This window comes from Eleutherodactylus coqui, chromosome 1 (genome assembly GCF_035609145.1).
Source record: "Eleutherodactylus coqui strain aEleCoq1 chromosome 1, aEleCoq1.hap1, whole genome shotgun sequence".
In the NCBI taxonomy this organism is placed as follows: Eukaryota; Metazoa; Chordata; class Amphibia; order Anura; family Eleutherodactylidae; genus Eleutherodactylus; species Eleutherodactylus coqui.
The window spans coordinates 87,068,742-87,083,690 of NC_089837.1; the positions used below are offsets into that span (position 1 = coordinate 87,068,742).

The following is a 14,949-nucleotide window of genomic DNA, read 5'->3' on the forward strand; positions in this document are numbered from 1 at the left end:
TTTCTCTGTAGGACAAAACTACATGTCTAAGGGTTATAATTCTCTGTCTGTCTTTGGTTGATTGCCTTTTTCTTGCTATTAAGAGAGCAAACTCATGTCCTAAGAAGCAAAAATGTCCAAATCCTGCCCTAGGGGGTGTTGTAATGCAGTCTGTTCCAACCCTGGTTATATAGAATCAGAGGGTTTGAAAGTAATCTACAGAAGTTGAGACACCTGAAGGAATAGTTTGCATACAATTTCAAACCATAATTTGCTTTCTGTGCTGCTGAGCAGCTGTCCGTGATGTGTTCCCTGAAAAAGGCCTTTTGGTTAAAATCATACATTTAGAGTATTGTTGCATTTCGGGTTAAAACTTCATAATATTTCTGTGTTTTACTTACTTTTGCACTATTTCATGTTATTTGCTAGGCTTGAACTGTGCTAACCTAAAAAAATAACTGAAAAATTGAGGTGTTCTAAAACATTTGACCAGTAGTATAGAGCTGTAGTGCTGACAAAACCTGCTGCGTATACCATAGATGGCGAGAGTAACAAACAGTCCTTGTCTTGTATAACACCCAATATATGACTAGAAGGCAAGATGGCCAGACTGAGACTCACGGATTTTGGCCATGTAATGCGGGCAAAGTCACTAGAAAAATCTATAATGCTCGGACAGATCAGAGGAAAAAGAAGACCCGGGTGCCAAAGGACACGATGGCTGATACTGTCAGAGCTAATACTGGCATAGATATCACACAACTGAAAGAAGCAGTGCAAAACCGAAAAACGTGGAGGGAGCTCGCCTTTAGGGTCGCCGAGGGTTGTGAAGGACCGAACTGCTAACAACAACAAATGATCTAAAAGTGAATGTAAAGTATGGTATGCTGGATGGACATGGACTAAGTAATGAAGTGTAGTGTGAATGGAGCTTCAAGTCACAAAGTTGATTTGCATTAATGTCATAATAACTAATGATTCTTCCTGGCTGAATGTAATAATGGCCTTAAAAATTTGGAAAACATTAAATGTTAATTGGTTTGCATCCTTATGCTCTTATAGAACTTGGGCCAATAACTGCAAAACTATTATTTTTGTTAATGTTAAGGACTCTCTACTAGTGTTGTTCGTCTAGATTGGCCAGGCAAAAAGACCATCCTGATTTTTACTAAATCAGATCGGGTACGTTCATTTTTGGTGAAAATGAACAGAAAATCGAATTTTACATAATGTCTGCTACAGAGGTCAGCACTCAGCAGCTATGGCACCTTGATGATCTCACCAAATGTGTCCTCCATCTAGTATATGGGCAGCAGTTACACTAGATACTTGCATCACATGATCTTGGCATATGTAACATAGGCACATTGTAACCAGTAGCCATTGTACAGTTGAGCACGGGACAGAGAAGCTGCATTACATTTATATTCCTATATAAAACATGGCCTGTTGTCAGGGGCAAATATTCTACAGAGGATATATTGCTGCTGGTGTGAGAATTTCTATATCGAGGTCATATTGCAGGGACCAGAGAAAGAAGCTGCATCACGTTTATATGCCTATGTAAAAAGTGATCTGTTGTTAGGGGCAGATATTCTGCTGTTGGGTATATTGCTGCTGGGTGTAAACGCTTGTATACCAGCAAAGAACTTAAACAGGGTTCTATTGGAGGGAGCAGAGAAAGAAGCTGTATCACATTTATTTGCCTATATGAAATGTGCTCTGTACATTGGGAAAGGGCATATTTCTGCTGCTGTCAACGTCTATAGCAGTAAAACAGGCAAACTATGCTTTAATGTGGGGAATATTGCAGTCCTCTGTTTCTGGCCTCAGATGTCATTCAAAGTCACCACTGAATTCAATGAATGTCCAAGCGCTGCCTGTGATTGGCTCAGCGCTGTGACCAATCACAGGCAGCACTCAGCTGTCATTCAATGAATGGCTGAGCGCTGCCTGTGATTGGCTGTGTGCTCAGCCAATCAGAGGTAGCCCTTTCAGCAGTGGGAATTTAAAATCCCTGCCTGCTGAAAGAACTTCATCACAGTGACGGGACCCAAGCGGCTAGACGCACCTGAGCCCCGGCAGCGGTGGAGAGGTAAGTATGTTTTGGGGGTTTTTTTACACCAGATAGGAATGATTTTTTAGGGAAGGGCTTACATTTAAAGCCCTTCCCTGAAAATCACTGCAGGGGTTTCCGGCAGCTGCGGCCCCATTGGAAGCAATGCTACATTGACCTGTATTCATGCGTGTTTGTGCATGTATGCGGGTGCACCAGTTTTTTGCGCACCTATGTACACACCAGCACACGCTCATCTGAATCCACCCTTATGCAGCTAGCAGGGGGTTTGGTGAATTCAATTATGCTGCGCCAAACAGAAACAGTGCAGAAATATTCAAACCTGTGTGGCCTTCTGTTTTCACATTTCGTGTTAACCAAGTATTGCAGCTTATTTATTTGGAGGTAGTGTTTTGTGTTAATATAAAACAAAAAAGGAAACAGCAAATACACATAGTGCGTGTCAGCACCCTCAGACATTGCTCAAAGTTGTCAGTCCAGCTACAAGTTATTTGCAGGCCTTATGCAGCTAGCAGTAGGGTAAGGGTAATTTATTTACACTGCGCCACATAGGGACAGTTAACAAATATACAAGCTATGCTTTGTGGTCTTCTGTTCTCACATATCATGCTGCTCAGGGATTGTGGCTTATTTAGTTGGCAGAGTTTCTTTCTTAACCTTAAACAAAATGAAATGCAAACAGATAAACAGAAAATACACACAGTGCATGTCAGCGCCTCATACATTGCTCAGCCAATCAGAGGTAGCCCTTTCAGCAGTGGGAATTTAAAATCCCTGCCTGCTGAAAGAACTTCATCACAGTGACGGGACCCAAGCGGCTAGACGCACCTGAGCCCCGGCAGCGGTGGAGAGGTAAGTATGTTTTTGGGGTTTTTTTACACCAGATAGGAATGATTTTTTAGGGAAGGGCTTACATTTAAAGCCCTTCCCTGAAAATCACTGCAGGGGTTTCCGGCAGCTGTGGCCCCATTGGAAGCAATGCTACATTGACCTGTATTCATGCGTGTTTGTGCATGTATGCGGGTGCACCAGTTTTTTGCGCACCTATGTACACACCAGCACACGCTCATCTGAATCCACCCTTATGCAGCTAGCAGGGGGTTTGGTGAATTCAATTATGCTGCACCAAACAGAAACAGTGCAGAAATATTCAAACCTGTGTGGCCTTCTGTTTTCACATTTCGTGTTAACCAAGTATTGCAGCTTATTTATTTGGAGGTAGTGTTTTGTGTTAATATAAAACAAAAAAGGAAACAGCAAATACACATAGTGCGTGTCAGCACCCTCAGACATTGCTCAAAGTTGTCAGTCCAGCTACAAGTTATTTGCAGGCCTTATGCAGCTAGCAGTAGGGTAAGGGTAATTTATTTACACTGCGCCACATAGGGACAGTTAACAAATATACAAGCTATGCTTTGTGGTCTTCTGTTCTCACATATCATGCTGCTCAGGGATTGTGGCTTATTTAGTTGGCAGCGTTTCTTTCTTAACCTTAAACAAAATGAAATGCAAACAGATAAACAGAAAATACACACAGTGCATGTCAGCGCCTCATACATTGCCCAGACACCAATTCAGCTACTACGAATTTGCAGCGAGACCCCCATCATCAGCGAGTTATCCCCTATCCTTGATACAACCCCTTTAAGAGGAAATTCTCATTCCATCTATGAAGAATAACTCTGCTTTATGGCCTGTGATGGAACATACCACAAGCAAACTTTCATAAGCCTCAGTATAAAAATTGGAGATATACGGAGCTACCATAGGGCCCCACGAAGTAAGTGTGTGCCTTATTATGGCTTCATGCAACTCAGAATTTGAGTCCTTTAAATACAGTCATTATAAATGGAATCCGGTTTGGACATGTTCTTTTTCTGTTGAGTGGAAGTCATGTCGCTTAAAACAGAATATATGCAAACTACTATCTATTACATCTTATTCCTGCATCAGCTATTGCCATGCTCAACTACAAGGTGCACAGCGAAAAGAGAAGTCATTCACCAAACTATTTTATAATTCACTTGTGAAAATACTTCCCCAAACTATTCTCATCCAGACAGTCATCGGTTCTTAACTGTTCTCTGCTTGAAAAAAATTAACTTAAAAAGGTTAAAAAGCAATTTTTTGTGCTAAAAGGGCTAAAGGGGAGAATTAGGCAAAACTGATTTGAACATATACAGTTTTTCATTATTTAATTCAGTCAATGTATTTAAAGGGATATTCCTATCTCAAGCCCCATTTACACGGGAGCAATTTCGGGCAAACGATGCCCAAAACTCGTCCCCGCACATACTCGCTCTTGTGCTGCTGCACAGGACCTAGTATCAATGGCTCACAGCATCGCGGCTGGAGGAGATTTCTCTCCTCACTCTCCCCCGCCCTCTCCATTGACTTAAAATATCGACTGTTCAGTACCGAACGGCTGCTGTTTACATTGAACGCTAATCGTTCAGCTCATCATTCATTTTTTATGCAGAGAGCCAGCATGAGAGTGAGTATAAGCAGGGACTGTCAGCACCGGCGGCTCTCTGTGGTTCTATGCCCGCACCGCTGGCCCTGTCATTGGGGCTGCTGGGGTGCAGCGCAGGGTAGTTCTAGTCTTTTCCTGGCCGTCAGGCCCACGTGTTCCCGTGCGCAGGGGGCGGCGCCTGGGTGACCCAGGTTGCTGGAACACGGTGGTTGCCATCCCGTGCCGTCTTCCCATTGCCATGACACCATGAGTAGCATGCTCTGCCTCTCCAGACGCTGGGGCCTGTTCTTTCCAGCGTCCTTGATTGGGTCCAATCAGCTCCTGGGGAGGGAGTTCTGACAGCATTTAAACTGCTCAGTTTTTCCCTGTGCTTGCCAGTGTATGTTTGGTCTCCAGCTGCACCTACATTGTTTTTGGATTATTGCCCGGTTTGACTTTCTGCCTTGGACTTTGACCTCGACTTTGCCTGACCCCCTGATACTGTGTTCCCTCCTGTTGCCGACCCGGATTGCCTGACCTGCCTTTTGTGTTTATTTGTCCCTTGGTATTTGTTTATAAGTCTGATTCCTGCCCCGCATCCCTAGTGAGTCTAGGGACTGTTGCCCAGTTCTCGCCCAAGGCTTAGCCTAGGGGGGCAAGTAGGTAGGGACAGGGGTTGCGGGTAGTTTCAGGGACCTCCAGTCACCTGGACCCCAGTTCCCTGACAGATACACTGGCCCAAATAAGGTCAGAATTTGATATCCAACCTGCCACATTTACCCCTTCTATGGAGGCCTGTCAGCCTTGGCAAACCAGGTCCAGGCCCTGATGAGCCTGGTGCAGGACCTGACCACCTGTCTGCAGTATCAGGAACAGGCGTTGTCTACAAACCAGGGTCCAGCATCCCGCTGTTCCGGTGACAGTTTCCGAGCCCCGGGCTACTCTGTTGGATTTCTTTTCTGGTGAGAGGAGACAGTTCTTGCTTTTTTAGAAGGTTTCAAGTTGTACTTCGACCTGCGACCCCACTCTTCTAGCACTGAGTACCAGAGAGTGGGAATCGTGATTTTACGCCTAAGAGGAGACCCTCAAAATTGGGCTTTTTCGCTACCCTCTGACTCCCCCACTCGACAGTTTTTAGACGCTTTTTCTCTGCTCTTGGTCAAATCTATGACGAACCCGATTGTGCGGCTTATGCTGTCTCTAGACTGTTATCTTTGCGCCAGTGCCGGATGTTGGCGGAGGACTATTGCTCCCAGTTCAGACAACACTGCACGGAGTCACCTTTTTTCTGTAATTATGGTTTCCATCCCCGGTTTACATTCTCTGCTCCTTTTGTTTCTGACACACCGTATGCTGACACTTCTACTCATGAACTGTGCACAGTTTGGGCCCAGGTTTATAAGAACCTTCAGGTTTCCCAAGCAAAACTGCTTAGGCAGGCAAATAATAGACGCACTATCTCTGCTCCGTTTGTGGTTGGGGAGTAGGTTTTATAGTCCTTTAGTAATCTGAGACTTAAGGTTCCATCCTTAAAACTTGCTCCCTATTTTATTTGCCCGTTTACTATTGCACGGGTTATTAACCTGGTGGCATATAAACTTTCCCTTCCTGGTACTTGGAAGGTGCATTACATGCTCCACAAGAGTCTGCTAAAGAAACTTTTTACTCCTGTATTGCCCACTTGTGAATTGCCCTCTCCTACTCTGGTACAAGGCGAACTAGAATACAAGGTGGAGAAGATTGTAGAGGCCAGGCAGGTTCGGGGCTCGGTGCAATACCTGGTCCATTGGAGAGGGTTTGGCCCTGAGGACAGGATGTGGTTCCCTGCCAGGGACATTCACGTGCCACCTCTGGTCCGACTATTCCAGAGCGCCTTCCCTATCAAGCCCACTCCTGGGCGTGGGGGTCCGGTGTCTCCCTGTAGAAGGGGGGGTACTGTCAGGACCGGCGGCTCTCTGTGGCTCCATGCCTGCACTGCTGGCCCTGTCACCCGGGCTGTTTGGGTGTGGCGCAGGGGAGTTCTGGTCCTTGTGACCTCCCCTGGCAACCGGGGTCCCTGACGCCGGCTCCGGGCACACGTTCTCGTGCACAGGGGGTGGCGCCTGGGTGACCGGGTTGCTAGGGACGTGGCGGGTGCCGTCCCGTGCTGTATCCCCATTACCATGACACCCTGACTAGCGTGCTCTGCCTCTGCAGGCGCTGGGGGCTGTTCCTTTCAGCGTCTTTGATACGGTCCTGCTGCTATCAGGCTCTCTGCCCCAATTAGCTGCTGGGGCGGGAGTTCTGACAGCATTTAAACTGCTCAGTTTTTCCCTGTGATTGCCAGTGTATGTTTGGTCTTCAGCTGCACCCACTGTGTTTTTGGATTGTTGCCCGGTTTGACTTTCTAGCTTTCTCCCGGCACCAATTACACAGTTTTTAACATGAGAATATTGCATAAGATCACAGAAAATGATATATCCACAGATTCCGCTTCATGTGCTGACCTCAGATAGGAAATGTGACACAGCTGCTTTCATATAGATCTTCCAACTTCCAGCTGCCTCCCCAAATGTAGTAAGCATTGCACAAACTTAAGTCATACTGTACCTTCAATGCCTCCCCTATATTCATCTTTCATTATTATACAGTTATTTATTTAGATATTCTCAGAAAAATGCTTTGTCATTAGGCAGCGACAGATTCATTTCCATGTGCCAGTGATGATGATATTCTCCATGTAGCAACATCTTCATCATTTCCTCTGTTTAACAAAATTCCCCTTTTCTTTGGTTCCTCCCTCTGAAGTCTACAAAAAGTTGTTTCATCTGAAAGAAGGACACAGTCCTATATGAAGAGAGAGAACAAAGGAATATAAGCACCATGAAAGTAATGCTGAGTTTAGCTCTGCTGGTTGCATCTGCAATCTTCATCATCTCTGCCGGTAAGTAGAGTTTTGATGGTTAATGTTACAGTATTATATATGGCTTGTAATGAGAAGTATACAATCTTTCTGTGGTACTTAAGGGAAAGCGCTAAAACTTGCTTAAAACAATAATCCATCCTTTAAAAAACTGATGGCCTATCCTAAGGATACAACTTAATAGCTAATTAGTGTGGGGAGGGGGGGGGTTACTAATTGGGATCTCCATCGATCAGTTGACTTAAGGGGCCATAGCCACAGCTTCGTCAATGTTTATATCTGAGCACAATCCTATCTGCACTCAAAATGCCGTATTATTTCTAGAAGCCATTCAGAGTTTTAAAGGCTTGCGACATTTACTTTAATGAGACAAACCTGTAGTACCAAGAACGGCGGCTGTAAATAATGCGGCATTCTGAATGCAAAAACAGTCGTGGTCCGACGTAAGCACTGCAGCCCCTTAAATCAGCCGAGATCCCAAGCAGTGGACTCCCACAATCAGATATTAATAGCAAGGCCAACACGCACAACCTCTTTGAGCGTGCGAGGCTCAGGGCGATCAGCTGATCGCTTCAAGTCCTGCTCTTAACACACAAGTGAAGGACTCTTTACAAGACATAGGGGGTAATTTATTAAGATTGGCATATGACACACCAGTCCTAAACTAAAGTGTGCTGGAGTAAGATGCACCAAATTTACTAGGATGTGCAAGTCTCTAAATAAATTCAGCATATCTTCCGCTGTCTATATATCAGGAAAAAAAACTTATTTTATATATATATATATATATATATATATATATATACACACACACATGTATAAATAATTTAGGTAAATTCCTGGTAAATTTGTCGAGTGCAGAGCCCCCAACCCTTCGCGAACCTCTACCCACCTTTTTGAAAAGTGGCAAGAACAGCATTAAAATCAGAAAAAAAAAGTCCCATATCTTCGTACAAAAAGAGTGCACTTCAAATTTGCAACTTCATTTTGGCTGAAAACTGGTGCAAAGCTCTGGAAAAAATTCCCCGCATAGCTCTGATAACTGTAACAAGATGAGCACTAATGAAATCATCAACTAAAAAAACATGAGGGCATTGATAAAGTATATTGGAAAATGTTCTAACTTTTCATAACACTCCGTTAAATGTATGTACTGAATACACTGTAGTATCAGAACTGTAGAGAAGAATGACACCTACACAGGCAGAGATGGAGCAGATAGGAGGAGAAGGCTGAACTGATTTATATGCCATTCAGTGTCTCTGAAAAGCTGAGCATTGCAATGGCGGTAATTAGTGGTTGCCAACTTACTGTATGGATAAGTAGCATAAAACAACTATCGTGTAACATGAGAAAAATGTCTCCAAAATAATTACATATTTTTTTTACCTGTCATATCTCCAGATATGGGCGGAGGTAACAACTGCTGTACCAAGGTCTCCAGTAGAAAACCCAATCCTGCATTTGAGATTAAAGGTTTCCACATCCAAAACGCAAGTCTTCCATGTGTTGATGCAGTCCTGTGAGTATGGTTGGAAATAAACTGAGCGTAATTATAGAACTGTTTCAAGTAATGTAGAAATGTAATTCATGGTGGAACCAACGACTGCTAGTGGCCAGACTGGCCATACCCCATTAATATCCCTTTGACCTAACATATTCAAAAATGATGAGTGCTTAGAATCTTGATTGACTACATTTATTGTTTCTATATTTTCAATGAGTAACTGACAACAACCAGAAAGACAGATGAATGATGGGCACACAATTGTAAAAAGCAGAAAATAGCTGGAATTAGAATTAGAGGGACAAGTTCTAAAATGGAATATTTGGGGGTGACCATCCTGAGGATGCGTTTTTTGGATAGATAAGAGCTGTATTGCTCACAGTTGTCTCTGTGGTCTGGCGCATAGGGTGATGGCAGAAACATAGCTAGGGTAAGGCTCTAGAAAAAAAATACCCGCGTGTTGATGCCAGGGAGGGAGTCCACCAAGCTATTTTGCCTTGGCAGGGCTAGAGCAGTGAAATGAATCTTTGCCCTGTTGAAGGAAAGCTTGACTAAAACTGTGGTGAGAATGGAAGGTAACATCTAGAGAGGTGCTATTATGTTTTTGATTGTGTGTCAGAGGCCCCAATTTTATCAGTTAGTACTGTATATTGCCTAGCATGTCTATCATTTGAGAAACCAGCACAACCAAGGATCCTTATGGATTGCAATGGGGAAAGGGCCGTACATGAGACCAAAAGTGTAAATGGTGTGGGGTTGACCACTGTCTACCATATGTGTAGCATATTTATCAAGTGTGAGAGGGTGGCTAGGGTGTAGTTTAATACGTTATAGGTAAAATGTTATTCTTCTTGGGTGTATGCTTTTGTGATAAACATGTTAAAAAACATTTGTCATTTAATTAGTTACTGTAGTTAACCAGAATTGGTCAGTGTTTTCTAATAATATCTCCTCCACTCCTCAGGTTTGTGACCAATACAAAGATAATTATTTGTGCCAATCCTAAAACACCTTGGGTCAAGAAGAAGGTAGAGGAGCTCAGGTAAGATGAACTACATTGTAAAGCAGGACTTGTCTACTCAAGATGGTTTCGCAATCTGGTGCATCACTTTATAATGCGAGGAATATGATGTTAGTTCATAGAGAGCTTGTAGGCGATAATGTTTCCCTCATGGAGACCACCAAGTTGGCATAGAATATTACAGAGCAGGCAATGCTCTCTTGGAAAAAGGATATGCAAAGAAGCTCTTACCCAGAAGGTAGAAAGCTGACAGTCTAGTACCAACTATATAAGGGGAGAATACAGAAATCTAGTTATACCCAAGACTATGACTGTCTAGAGGAAATAAGGTTTCAACACTAATGTAGAAGGGGGTTCTTTACTGTAAGAGCAGTGAGACTATGTAGCTCTCTGCCTGAAGATGTGGTGATGGCTAATTCAATTTAAGAACTCAAGAGGTGTGGCCTGGACACCTTTCTTGAGTGTAATTATAATACATTCACTAACTAAGGGTTACTGATCCAGGGAGTTATTCTGATTGCTATATTATGAGTTGGGAAGGAATTTTTCCCTAAAATGAAGAAAATTGACTTCTACCTCAGCAGGGGTGGGGGGAGGGAGTTGCCTTCCTCTGGAACAACATTGCAGGAGAATAGGCGGAACTGGATATACATGAGTCTTTTTTTCAATTTTACACACTATGCTACTATGTCACTATTGGATTACAACCCTATAAGTTAATGTTCAATGCTTGTTAAAGAGTCAGGCATTTACTTATTGGGTTGCTTTACAGTAAGTGGCACTTGAAAGCCAGCTTTCTTCCTTCTCAATGACAGCTTCTCTGCAGCCATAGAGTGTTAGCATACAGTGCCTTTACCTTACTGCATTCAAGACATCATAAAAGATTATCCATATTGTGTTATAATATGCAAGTTCAGATAATGCTGCCCACTGACATTACTAGGCTGTCCATGTAATGCAAGGAGAGGCAGGGTTTCCCCCACCGGGATGATCAATTTTGAATTGTCTTAGTGTCTTCAGTTGCTCCCTAGAAATATTGCATTCCAACATTTGAACCTTCATATAAAAAGAGTTCTATACTAATCAAAGTACTAAGGAACACTTATCTGTAAGTCTGTGTGTGAGTGCATTACATGCTCCGCCTCTGATCACATGTCATCAAAGGTCCCAAAACATAAAACATAAAGAGCCTGACAGCAGCTAATAGCACTCATCATGTGAAACAGTGTGAATATAGAAAAGGTAATTATATATATATATATATATATATATATATATATATTCCTTTTCTAACAATTATACCTACCATAGAGGCGGACCATGCATCTGTCATGGGACCCCTGGGGATAAGGGTCTCATTTCAGTTTGTCTCATCTCCATTTTAATGGTCAGTGAGAGCCTATAAGGGACGCTGATGTCCACAGCTGCTGCAATATTAGGAAATAGAGAAATGGAAAATGTGCCAGAATCATTTTTAGCTTTCTTATGGGGCCATCCAAATGCTGCACACGGCCTTATTAGAGATTTTCTTTCCCTTGCAAATTTCTCCAGAATAGACAGTATACAATGGGAGTAACTGCTTCATTCCAGTCTAATGGAGCATCTACAACAGCATTATGACTAAATGTGTACTTCTTCTTCACGCTATATAAGTGTGTTGGATTATAAAATTGGTCTTTATGTTATTTTATTATTCAATATACTTTTGTTTTCATTTTAGGAAAAAGGAAGCAGAAAACAAGAAGACCGAGTAAAATGGGATGAAACACTAAAAAACACTAATAATGGAAACTGGATTTATCATACTCATCGGATAACCTCCTTACCTCATACCTCTCATGTAGAGAAATAACAATGATGTCCTTTCTTAATATTTAACATATGGGTATTATATAATAATTGATTAACGTATTTCCGAACATTTCCTACCGGGCTGAGAGTTATGCTGGACAAGATTCTTGAGTCTGATTTATAGAAGTTTCTGATCTGGTACCTTTCTTTCAGATGTGTATGGCCTAATTAAAGCTTTGTAATGTATATTATTATGATTTTTAAAACTCTGACAACAGAACGGCCAGTAAGAATACCCTGCTGGACGTCTTCCGACATCGGAGCTGTACAGCCTTCAATCTGAATGTCTTCAGACGTCAGACAGTGGATTGGAAAGGGTTAACACTGATATCCTAACCTCACAGTAGTGCAAGAGTTCTTCATTGTATAGAATAGCAGAGGTCCTGGAGGTTGGCCCTGAAGTATCAAAGATTGATAGCCTATCCTGAAGATCCGCCATCTATGTTATAGTCCAAGAACACCCCTTTAAGTTATAATGTAAAACTGTTATTTGGACAATTAATTTCTACTTTGACGCATATTTATGAAATACAAAGATCTCAAAAATATTTATTAACTATTTATTGCATTATACAAAGTGATATATATATATATATATATATTACATGTCTGAACAAGAAGTGCTAAATAAAATATTTTCCACCCAATGTAGCAGTCTCTTTCTGTTCTGTATTAAAGAGAATGTGCCATCAGAAAATAACCAATTGCATAAGTAAATGTCAAACACATTTTTGGTGCTTTTTTATTTTTGATATTACGATCTATATTTTGAAAGAACAATTAAAATCCTGCAGTTTTCACACTGTAGAATACTTTTCAGCAGTTGTCTCACAGGCAAAAATACAGTGAAAGGCAACACTAATATACAGATGACATAGGATCTATCATTCACAATCAGGGATTTTCACAGCTCACCTCCTCCCCATCCCTGCATCATGACACCTGCACAGGTCACAGAGCATACTCATAACAATCTCCAATAGTAGTTAATGTTACGTGTGCTGCTGGAATCTGTAGTGCTAAGGTTCCTAGCAGCACAGCTCCACAGGCGGTTGAGGGTTAATTGAGCTGCTGGGTGTGGTATTCTCCAGCAGCCAAGCCCCTTTAGCCTTAAGCACCTATAAAACCAGCACCTGTCAGCCTGAATCTGGTCTTGGACTGTTTGAATGTATCTGTTATGTTCCCACTCAGATCTGTGTTTCCAAGTAGGTCTGTTGTACCTCTCTGCTTCCCTAAAGACCTGTAGTCCTAGTCTGCAGCGCATGCAGCACCCTTTTCCCTTCCCTTGTACAGGTTCGACCTCCAAACGTCTTATGTCTTGCTCTGTGTGTCAGTTGGTGGATCCCTGACACAGCTCCCTATGTGAGCTCTGTGACTGACTGTCTATCCCCCCTGTATGAGGACACATAGACTTGCTGTGAGTTTCATCTGTGTTCATGTGAGCTCTGGGTGGAGGCTGTGTGGTTGGCACTATATGGTAGAGTCTGTGCCGGTAGAATCCGTGCCCTGGTTGTCTGTCCTGTTGCAGCTTGCTGTGTGATCTCTGACCTGTGCTCTGGTCTGTCCTGTTGCAGCTTGCTGTGTGATCTGTGACCTGTGCTCTGTTCTGTCCAGTTGCAGCTTGCTGTGTGATCTGTGTCTTGCTGGTTCATGTCCGTTTGTACATTTATTTTCTGACAGTTTTGTGTCAGCTTGCTGGGTGACCTGTGATATGTGTCCTGTCCTGTTCAGCTTGCTGTGTGAACTGTGTTGGTGCTGCTGGACTCCTGGTTAGTGTAGGGACTAGCAGTATAGCCAGGAGCCATGAAGTGACCCGCTAGCTTCCATGTTTTGTACAAAATTTCAACTAATACCTGGTATTTATATATAGCTTATTATCTGCTATTAGTGTTTGCATTCTGGCTGCTGTATGCTGTGTTCTTTGCTCTGTGTGTCCTGTTGTTCTGTCCCTGTTATGTGTCATGTGTATGTCTCTTGTTCTGTGGCGTGGTTCCTAGGATCAGCTAGGGCCCAGTTCCGAAGACCGCTGGGCCGTCCTTTATTGGGGCGATGTCCCCGCTTAGGTAAGACCATGTCATCCTCCCGGTAGCACAGGGCCAGTCGTTCTGAAACCCATGTGCACCCATGTGCGTGCATCCTTTGGTAACGATCATGTGGGCCCTGTGCTTAATTTTCCCACGCGATCGTAACAGTTACTTTGTCAGCTCCTGTCCATTTTGTCTATGTGAGTAACAAAGATGAAAAAGGAGGGTGAAGCAAGACCCAGTGAGAGTGGTGAAATAGTTCTGGAGTAAAAAGTGTTTCAAATGATGGAGGTGCTGCCAACTACATATATAGCGTATAGCTATAGATATATATAGAGTATAGCGAAAAGAGAGTGTGGAAAAATACTGGTGTGAAGGCGCAACACTCTAAGCTAGTAGAAAATTAAGGTCCAATATGCCATAGTGAAAGCACTTCTTTTTTATTATTTAACCAAATAAAAATCCAGCAAGTGAAAACGCGTTTCGAGGACGAGCCCCTTCGTCAGTTCAGCTGGATTAAACACTGAGACATATGCACAAATAAATAGTGGAGGAGTAATTAACAAAAAAGGCAATAAGAAAAAAAAGGGGGGGAGAGGGGAGGGGAAAAAAACTAACAAAATTCATATGTGTAATGGAATCTTACAACTATATCAATAAATATATAATAAGAGCATAGATATGAATAGTGATAAAATATATATGACAAAAAACGTAAATCTACAAGAGAATGTATACATCCGGTACATGTAAAATCCACTGCCCTATATTTACAGCTGCACATTTTTGTACACAGGTAAATATCGGGCATCTGACCGCTGCCATTGAAAAGCATTGGTTCTTAATACATGCGGATCGCAAATGCAGGTAACATACGCACATAAAAACGCCTGTCTGACTGAGGCCTAAGATAGCATTTTTGGCGCTCCATAAATGCCATAAAAACAATACCAAAAAAAAAAAAATTGGGCGATTGTATTTTATTTTTTCTTTTCACCCGGCTTAAAAATTATTTGAAGTTTTCAATACATTATATGGTGCATTAAATAATGCTATTAATAAATACAACTCTACCCACAAAATATAAGCACAAAAAAATGAAATAAAATGGAAATTTTTAAAAATAGCTGGTCATT

General features: G+C 42.4%; 1 protein-coding gene across 1 annotated transcript; it reads left to right on the forward strand.

The window, feature by feature from the left end:
- The first annotated feature begins 7,181 nt into the window (after positions 1-7,181).
- On the forward strand, positions 7,182-12,408 carry LOC136609994 (C-C motif chemokine 21b-like). Its single transcript, XM_066589271.1, has 4 exons — positions 7,182-7,431; positions 8,815-8,932; positions 9,882-9,959; positions 11,659-12,408. Exons 1-4 carry the CDS (start codon positions 7,371-7,373, stop codon positions 11,690-11,692), a joined length of 291 nt encoding a protein of 96 aa, XP_066445368.1. The 5' UTR covers positions 7,182-7,370; the 3' UTR covers positions 11,693-12,408.
- The last annotated feature ends 2,541 nt before the right edge of the window (positions 12,409-14,949 follow it).